Genomic DNA, 9,706 nt, shown 5'->3' with positions numbered 1-9,706 from the left:
AGCACCTAGAGGGTAATTTGGAAGATTTTATAGTTTGGGAAGATAATTATATGGCGGAATGAAAAGGGAACTAAGAGTTGTGCTAGACCCTGCTCTGAGTGAGATCCTGGAAGGATTCTGAGCCCATCTGTAAAGTCATGCCCTTGAACAAGATTAGATGACTCCTCGCTCCCTTCTCCAAGAGAACCCATAGTACCATCATGCTGACAGTTTGAAGTTCAGAAACATTGACTGTCATTGGTTTCAAGCTCTGTTTTATGAACAAGGTAACAGACTCAGGAAGGCAGGTCATTGTTTGTCTAAAATCTCTCACTTAAATTTGAATATCAGAATGTCAAGTCCCAGGAAATGCAGCCCACATGATTTCACACATAATTAATATTTCATTCTGATGGGATTTACGGGTTTTTTTTACTTCATTTCTTATCTTTTTTGTATTAGCCAAACCTCTCTGATAACAGCTACATCACTTAATAGAATGCAAATAATGAGATAACTTTTATAAGTCCATGTTTTAACCATATGCTTTCAAGTAAATCACTTGTTTCTCTGTAAAATAGTAACTACCTTCATAGCTTTTTCCTCCCTTTTGTTGAGAATTAGATGAAGCTGTCTATTCATAAGCCTAGTGTACGGGCACACAGTAATGAAAGAATCTGCACTTGACATGGTCACTACTGATGCCTCCTGGCAATCCATGTCACTATGTGAAGTTCCTCTAAGCTTGAGAAAGTATCCTAGACAAGTTCTCCAGTAGGTAGAGTGTGAGTGTGTGCGTGTATGTGGGTGGATGGGTGAGTCTGGTTGCCACTGTATAATTTTGTCCACACTGATATCTGCTACCTCCACATTACGTAGATGGGCGATGTGTTATAACCAGGTGGGTGGTGCTTAGCTGGGAGTCAGACCAGTCATATGGCTACCACCCACACTCAGCAACTGGTGATTTGCACAAGAAGAATTGAAACATAAATTAACGAGAGAAAACTCCAACCCAGACCTCTAAACCAGAGATTCATGGGTGAGCTTGAACCATGGGACATTTTGAAACAAGGCTCCCCAGCCTGGGCCCTGTTCACATCTCAAGCTAGATTATTCTGGATGTGGCTCGCGTACTGTATTGAGCAGGATCCCTGGCATTTATGGACTAGCTGCCAGTAACACCTTCCCAGTCATGGGTCGTGGTTACCAAAACCATCTCCAGACTTTGTCAAATGTCTCCTGGGAACTATTCTTTGCCCTTCTCAGGAATTTTGTGAGAAAGCTTAATGTGTATTGCACTGTTTTCCTGGGAGGCTCATTACGTTCATCGTATTCTTACGAAGGATAGGCTTGGAATCACTTAAAACCTTTCAAACAATCACGAAAACAACCCCTGTCTCCAGCTGATGCTACCTAATTAAATGGTGCACTTGAAATTTTATTATGAAATATGCTCTCACTCAATTATTACTTCCAACTACTTGGAAAAGGCACATCACAAAAACTGTATCTGGGAAAGTATGTACTCCAAAAGTTGCCGTTCCCAGATGGTAGCTTCCTAAAATAACTGTCCTCAGTGGAGGCAGGGGTCAGCCAGTCACCTACAGAACAAGGCTGCGGCTTCCAAAGGGTTAAATGCTGATGTCAAGTCCGAACCCGGGCTGTTCCGGAGGAGAAATCAAAAGGAGCTGATTTTCAGAGAGGGAACCCAAAGGTTGTGTAGATTATAAGATTGATCATGGCGGGCGGGGGGGGGGGGTAGGGTAAGAGGAAGGGAAGGAGAGGGAGTGAGAAAGGAGGGTGTAAGAAAGCGCAGAGGGATATGGGGAGAGGAGGAGGGAAGGGAGTGGGGAACACCGGGAAGAGGAATATCTTGAAAGAGGTTCCCAAAGGTGTGCAGCTGTTGGGAGAGGCTGGCTAGAGGACTCGCCCGCCTTCTCTCTGGCTTGTCCCCCCACTGAATCCAGCAGCCTCGCGTGGTGTGCCCAGCCTTCTCATCCCTACGTCCACACCCTTCCATGGTCTCTGTCCTCCGAAGTGATCACTTCTCAAGAGCCCCTTAAAGCTCACAGACATCACTCTACCCCCTCTCGGAGGCTACTTCCCATCCTCGTCTCCTAAGGGCTGCGGGAACACTGCAGCTCCAGACCCCAGTGTTTGACCCAGAAAAGAATACAGGGCTAGGGTGTGGCCTCGGCGCCCCCCGAGGAGCTGCGGAGAAGGCGAGCAACTTTCTCCGTGATTTCCCAGTCTGTCTGCCGCCCCCACTCTCGCGCGTCCAGGGCTGCGCGGCGGGGCCAAGGGGAGGGGACAGCGGAAAGGCGAGGGCGGGGAGGAGGCGGCGCGTGCCTCGCCTGCCAAAGCTGGAGCCGGCATCCGCGCTGCTCCGGGGCCGTACGGCCACAGCCGGCGGGCTCTCTGAGCGGGTCCTCCTGACCCTCCACCCCGGCTCTCCAGAGTCGTCCCGATCTCTGTCTCGATAGTGGCGAAGGCGAGAAGGACAGTCTTCCGTGCCGCTCTGTCCCCGCCGGGGAAAGACAGCAAGTTGTGCTGCGCCCGGGACCCGCTAGGGACGGTGGCCGCCGCCCGGCCCGGTAAGTAGCGCGCGCCGCGACTCGGGGCCCCCGCACCCGGGTCCCTCCTGACTTCCTGAGCCGCTGGGTTCAGCTGTGGTCGGTGTCGGCCTCCGGGGGGTGCTGCCTTCCCATCCTTATCCGCCCCTTTCTCCGAGCCCGCTGCAAGAACTTCCTTGTGCCGCTTAGCATCCAGAGATCATTGTGTGTGTCCCTGGTGCTCCAGGGTGCGGTGGTTGTGCCAAGCAGTTTGCGGGGGAGCAGGGGGAGGGGGTGCGTGGGGGTCGCGGCTCTGAGTTGATCTGGACTAGGGCACCTCACTCCAGCTGAAGAAGAGGCCCTCCTTCCTCTCGCTCCTCCCAATTTCTGGTCCTTCTCAGACCAACTCAACTCCAGCCTCTGCTCAGAACTGACAAGATTTTTAAAACTGTAGCCAGAGGGAGCTCCCTTTGGGTAGAATCCAGAACTGAGGGCGAGAGAAGTGTTGGAAACAGAGTTTGCTTGTAGGCTCTGAAGCTGGAGTTAGGAAGCAGTTTGCAGATGGAACCCCAGGGTGGGTGTACTTTTGCATTCTTTGTGCGGAGTGTGTCCAGGTATGCAAGTCAACCCACCTCGTGGAACCCTTTGACTTAGCTGATGTTTGACACTGGGTTTTGGAAAAGTGTGAGTGCCCTCCCTAGTTAAGTTAAACACAGGTGAAATGACCAGCAGGTGAAATCACTGACGCCACTGAGTCCCAATAGGAGATGTGAAAATCACAGAGGCTTGCATTTACCCCTGGAAATTTAAGACCTAATGAGTTCTCGGTGTTATTGAGTACTGGGAGTGTGCGGTTCTATTCTAATGCATACACCTGGGTGGTAGATGATGTTAGTTAAATTTACATACTCTGTAATTGTAAGACGTTACCATCATTTTGCTTGGTTGGCGCACCCACCAAGAGATGCAGAGAAATTGCTAGGAACTAAGTGTGAACTTGCAAGCCAAATAAACAAACAGCAGTATGGTTCATTTTATTTTAATGTCCTGAATTATGTCTACTGCTAGTAAAAAAAAAATGCTACATTGCTTTTAATGTGAGTATGTGAAATGAATTCACTGGCTTGGCAAATAGAAGCCATTCATTTCTTTAAGTAAATAGCTGTCAGAGTTAATTTGGGAGCGTTTTACAGGAGATAAAGACATGGGGAAGCTTTGAGCTAGTTTGGCAAAACTTGTACAGAGATGCGTACAGAGTGCATTAATTCTTCCCACTTTTGAAGCATTGAAGGAAGTTTGACGCTTCTTAACTGAAAATTGTGGCACTTCTAGAGACCTATATAGAAGCTAGAGGTACTTAACTTTCACTGTTTCCTGTTGCTGTTTCACCAGGGGCCACCATCATTACTACAAAAGTATGAGAGCCTGATACCCAGTAAGACTGAAGATTGGCTACTGCTAGTAGCTGCATCCTCCTTGAAGAACTGTGCATTACCTGGGAGCTTCTAGCAACCAGCCGCCTTCATTCACACCTTCGGGACAGTCACGTTGGGTCCCCCTTGCATTGCCTGGTGAAAGATGGCACCCAGCCTGACTTGTACTGGGGTGATCTGGGCTTTGCTCTCCTTCCTGTCTGCTGCCACCTCCTGTGTGGGGTTCTTCATGCCTTACTGGCTCTGGGGATCACAACTGGGCAAGCCTGTGTCCTTCGGCACTTTCCGGAGGTGCTCCTATCCTGTGCAAGATGAGAGTCGGCAGATGATGGTGATGGTGGAGGAGTGTGGGCGCTACGCCTCTTTCCAGGGCATCCCCAGTGCAGAATGGAGGATCTGTACCATAGTGACAGGCCTGGGCTGTGGCCTGCTCCTCCTGGTAGCTCTCACTGCCCTGATGGGTTGCTGTGTGTCGGACCTCATCTCCAGGACAGTAGGAAGAGTGGCCGGAGGAATACAGTTTCTGGGAGGTAAGTGACTTTGCTAAACTTGAGTTGGTTCCGTAGAATCTCAAAGCAGTATTGAACATTATGTTTCATTTGTCTGCTGATGCAGTTGTGATTGACACTTGGAATGCATGGAGAAGTAGGTCTGAAATGGCCATGGTAATAGATGGAGTAGAGTCAAAGTTTTTTTACTGGAATTCTTTTACTTGTAAGGGTTCTTCATGCCCATTCATCCTTAGTACACGTACACATACACACACACACACACACACACACACACACACACACACACACACACACACACCCTTGGCCTACTGGGTACCATCTATGTGAGACAAGCATGTATAGGCTGTTTATTATATATGTACTGGGGAGGTGGTTTGCATTTAATAGCCTCTGGCTGCTTTTGTCCAACAGTAGACCCCTGGATTGTCTTTGCCTTGCTAGATACTTGAGGTCATTGGAGGCAAGGATTTCATAGAAAAACGCAGAAGGTGTTTGGTTCAATATCGTGATCACGATAAGCATTAAGACTCTTGGTGGTTATAACATTGACCCTTGTTTAATTTTCCACTACATTTCAGAGTAAGTTTCAGCTGAGTTATAATTTCATCTTGTCAACTACGTTTTTCACAGTGTTACAAATACAGTTCTAGGCTGGTTATAGTGAGATCTTAACTTCTCTGGTAACTTTTTCTGTTGGGGAAAGAACAGAACACAGTGTTTAGAGAATGATGTGAGCTGTCCCAAATGGACTGGCTAGTCTCACTAACACCAGACAAAGTCTGAGTTTTTTTTCACTTGGCACTCTTCCAGAAAGTATTGCTTCAATATCTCTGGTCATGTGGTTCTAATTGCGCTTTATATATTTTCCACTGGGCTTTTTCACCTCCATCCTTCAACCTGACTGGCTGAACTTGTCTGATTTACAATATGCCCTGGTGAAATATGACAACCTCCATTGATGGTACAGACTGAGGGGAAACAGGAAGCCTGGAAGACCTGTAAAACTGCATTTGTAACTTCATAACAAAGTAAAAGTCTATTATTCTCACACTTGATATTTTCTTACAGTCTTTGGTGAAGAATCCAGAAGAAGAAAAGGCCTTAAAAAATGACCCTTTTTGTGGTGTCTGGTACAGATTAGAAAAACCCAGTGCCTTATTTCAGATTATTTACTGTAAAACTTTGTAAGTAAGTGTGCTGAAAATGGGTACAGCAAAGCAACTTTGTGTTTCCAGGCAAGACTTAGACTTACATGCAGTCCTTTGTTTTCTTATCTGGCATAAACTGCACTTTGCCTCCTTGTCTGTGCTGGGATCTGCTTTGGGTGCCTGACAATCTCTCCTGCCTGCTTCTCTACTCACCACTGTCTTTAACACATACATTTACACAGAAATATAGTAAAACTTTTAGGAACCATCAGGAGGTTGTCATTGAAAATGGAAATGTAGATACAGTGCTCAGAAACTTGTTGGTGTCACAGATTTTTAGAGCAAAAATAATGTGGAGAATATGGAGAGGAATTTTTTTCTTTGAGGATAAACTGGGCTTGCTGTTGTTTTACTTGGCTCTGGAAAAATGCTTAGGCAGTTTCATTTTTCTCCTCTTATGGTAAATATTACTTTCCATTTTTTTTTTCATTTTGGAACAGAGACTGCTATTATTTCTGGCAGAATAGGAAAATGCTTACAAAGAGAAATCAGCTTTTATTGATTATCTCTAAACGTGTAATGAAGGAAGGCAACAAGAAGGGAATCCGAGACCCTGGAGATTTATCCTTCCCTCGCTAAGCTAAGTATAGATTTTTTTTTTGAATTATATGGAGCCAACTCTTCACTTTATAGACTACCCAAGGGAACAGACAATTGAGAAAGTTATATACATTTTTAAATAATCATGCTTTTCTTTGTATATATGCTTCATGATCCTGTTTGGTAAGAGTTACTGACATTAAATTAGGGATAGATATCATTGATATAGTGGGCCCTCCCTCCCTCCCTCCCTCCCTCCCTCCCTCCCTCCCTCTCTCCCTCCCTCCCTCCCTCCCTCCCTCTTTATCATTTTTCCCGGTGTGTGCTTGTGTTTCTGCATGTGTAGTAAGTGGACATATGTCCCTTTGTAGGTGCATGCAGAGGCCAGAGATGGACATCAGGTGTCCTGCTCTGTCACTTTCCACCTTGTTTCCTTGAGAGTCTCTCACTGGATCTGGAGTTCAGGCAGAAGCCTGCAAGCCAAGCATTCCTCCATCTCTACCCCAGAAGTGTTGGGGTTTCGGTACATGCACAGCCAAGCCTGACTTTGCACATGGGCACTGGGGATTCGAACCCAAGCACTCACGCTTATGCAGCAAGTATTCTTACCCTCTCAACAGTCTCCAACAGTTGGCATTGTCTTATTTCCTATACATGTTTCTTAGGTCAGGCAGAAATAACTCTGGTAGTAAAAACCAAAGAGGTTTATTAAGAACTCTTAACTCTTAAACAGACATGCCCATTACTACAGATAATAGTGAATTTAGAGTTTAAAAAAAATAACTTGGAACATGGAGAGAGATTTTGAAAATCTGTTGCTAGTCATCAACAGCTAATAAGAGAGCAGATGATAAAACAAAGTGCCTTCAGAAGAATTTCTCCAGTTGCTCACTACATAATTGTTTTTCTTTTTATTCACAAAACTTATGTGGTTAGGAGTTTTGTTTTATTTGATTTTTCATAAAGTGGGCGGGTATTTTTAAAGACCAGAAGATGCCTAATGAGTGAGTTCTGAGAGGCTTTAGCTTGGTGTCAGAATGTAATCAGCATTTAGGAGGCTCTGCCGGGAGGCAGATTCTCTTACTAAAAATGAATCGCCCAGAAGGGGTATGTTTAACTAAAGTGAGGGTTGTTCCAAGAACAACAGGAAGCAGAGGAATGGCATGATACAGAGGCATCTTGCTTACTCCTGCCTGCTGGATCTGGAGTCTGCCCATATGGTGTAACATCGGGCAGTATAACCCCTGCAGTATTTTGGAACAAGGTAAAGGACAGAGTGTCAACCTTGAATTTGAATAATCTTGTGATGGCTGAAGAGAGGTTGACATGACACCTTTCAACCAGTGAAACAACATAAAATGGAGACTTCTGTGTGGAGACCTTCTTCTATCTTAGGAACACTTCAACCAATGAATGCTACTTTCCCTGAAGTAACTTGTGGGTGAGCTTTATTGCTGTTGGCCTTATTAAAAGGCACACTTATATCTTAATTTAAAAATAGTGAGCTTCGAATTTTAGTCTTTCTTGAGTTTTTAAAAAGCCTGTAGGAAGGCTTTGGAACATATAATGTATAATAAAAATATTAGCATGTATGGAGTACCCTTAGGGTAGTCTGTAAAAATAGATGTTTGCCTTCTTTCTTGTCCAGTATAAAATTGTGTCCTCACAAACACTGTAGTTATTAAATACTGAGAGAGAGAGAGAGAGAGAGAGAGAGAGAGAGAGAGAGAGAGAGAGATGAATGGTTAGATTGGGAGGGCACTGGAGGAACTAGCTTTCATTAGTGGATGGTTTCCTGGTCTTCAACACATGTACAGAAGTAGATGATCCACTCTTGCTCAACGGTAGGGACCCTCAAAATCTCAGGATCCTACTTTTCATTACAGTCATGGGTCCTGATAACACACGAGGAATAAGATTGAGCTGGGGACATAGACAGTGCTTCGGTATGAGCAGGAAGATTTACAGTCTGATGTGACATTGACAGTGCTTGCCCGAGTCTGCCTGCTCCAAGTTCTAGGTTCCTTACAGGCAGGAATGATGACATCTTAGCTAATCATTCATAAAATCGGTAACACCGAAGTTTATATATTCGTCCCCAGTAAGGTTCTAAATGGCGTGTTTCAGGTAGCCATTGATGTCGGTCTTATGTTTCACTTGAAGAGCTTTTCTGAGCCTTGACCTAGGACTTTCCTCGTTGTTTTGTCCCGTTCCTATGAAGCTTCCAAGCTTCTCAGGGAGGGATTCAGTGCAGCATTCTTTTAGCTCTATGAGAGGCCTCGAGGTATCACCAGTGAGCATATTCCTCATGGAGAATCCAGAGCTCTGCCCCAGGATTCTCATGTTCAGCAGGGCTAGGTGGAGCCCAGGTGGAAAAGGTTGGATGAACTTTCCCAGGGAAGACAGGCCCAGGTGGTGCACAGGACCCTTTTTGAACCACAAGCCAATGCTACCTACTTAAACCCTCATCCTCTGCTCTAGGTCATACTGTATAGGTCACGGTGTAGACTTACACAGGTGCCAATCTTAGATGAAGCCATCAGACTTGTTATTTGGGGATAATAAGATTTGAGGCAAAGAACATCAGGATTGGTGCTATGGAAACAGCCTTGTCAATTCGGATATTGGCTTCTCTTTTAAAATATCCTGATTACCTTAGGTGGTAGTTACCCTACTACATGTGATTATAAAGCAAAGGAGAACTAACTATTATTTTCCATGCTATACTTTGAGAAAGATTTTATTTCAAGTGCTGGGCTTGAGTCCTTCACCTTGGGATCACGTGAGGCAACCTTATATCCTGTTGGTGACCTTCGGGTCTTGGTTTCTTTTCTGTGAAAGTGTACTCAGCCCCACCCCTGCACCATCCCCAGTTTGAGTTACTGTTTTTGTTTTCTTCTTAACATTGCCTCTCTGAAATAAATAATAGTAATGCCAATAATTCTTAAAAATGACAGAACATAGGGTTATCCATGGCCCAGGGCCAGCATATTAGCAGCCCCATGACAATTCTCCCTTCAGTTGCTGAAGTTTCTGACCTGCCTCAGTTCCTCTGTATTTTTTCAGAAGTGGAGAGTCATGTGATTTTTTCCCCTTAACTCTTCTTGTTACCACCAGTTAATCCATCCACAGCTAGAGACTAGAAAGGCTGGGGTTAATAATGGACTAGTTGCCCTCACTAGTATATAGGCTGCAAACTGGTTCTTCACAGAGTGAATTGACTGAGGAATGTGAACTAATAAGCATTTACTAGAAAAATCTCAAGATAGACAATTGAGATCCTTACATTGTTTCTATAAAGCATCAGAAGATGCATGACGTTTTCATGAAACGTGGAGGCATCATTGTGTGCCATGAACCTTCCAACATAGACAGAGTGGATTTGTAGGTGTGGGCTAGAATCAGAAAAAATAATTATACTAGTCCAAAAATGTCATTCTTGGTGCCTTTGGAATTGACTTTGTTGCTCTCCAAGTATC

At 45.0% G+C, this 9,706-nt stretch overlaps 1 protein-coding gene across 1 annotated transcript in view; it reads left to right on the top strand.

The window, feature by feature from the left end:
- Nucleotides 1-2,413: 2,413 nt before the first annotated feature.
- LOC131912928 (LHFPL tetraspan subfamily member 6 protein-like) overlaps nucleotides 2,414-9,706 on the top strand; it is a 72,029-nt gene continuing 64,736 nt past the window's right edge. The window contains exons 1-2 of the mRNA XM_059265219.1: nucleotides 2,414-2,576; nucleotides 3,927-4,497. Coding sequence (XP_059121202.1) covers nucleotides 4,113-4,497 — 385 coding nt within the window. The 5' untranslated portion in view covers nucleotides 2,414-2,576; nucleotides 3,927-4,112. The remainder of the gene's footprint in view (nucleotides 2,577-3,926; nucleotides 4,498-9,706) is intronic.

This window comes from Peromyscus eremicus, chromosome 6, assembly GCF_949786415.1.
Source record: "Peromyscus eremicus chromosome 6, PerEre_H2_v1, whole genome shotgun sequence".
Classification (NCBI taxonomy): domain Eukaryota; kingdom Metazoa; phylum Chordata; class Mammalia; order Rodentia; family Cricetidae; genus Peromyscus; species Peromyscus eremicus.
The sequence above is the reverse complement of the archived record's forward strand: the minus strand, read 5'-3'. Positions and strand labels throughout refer to the sequence as shown.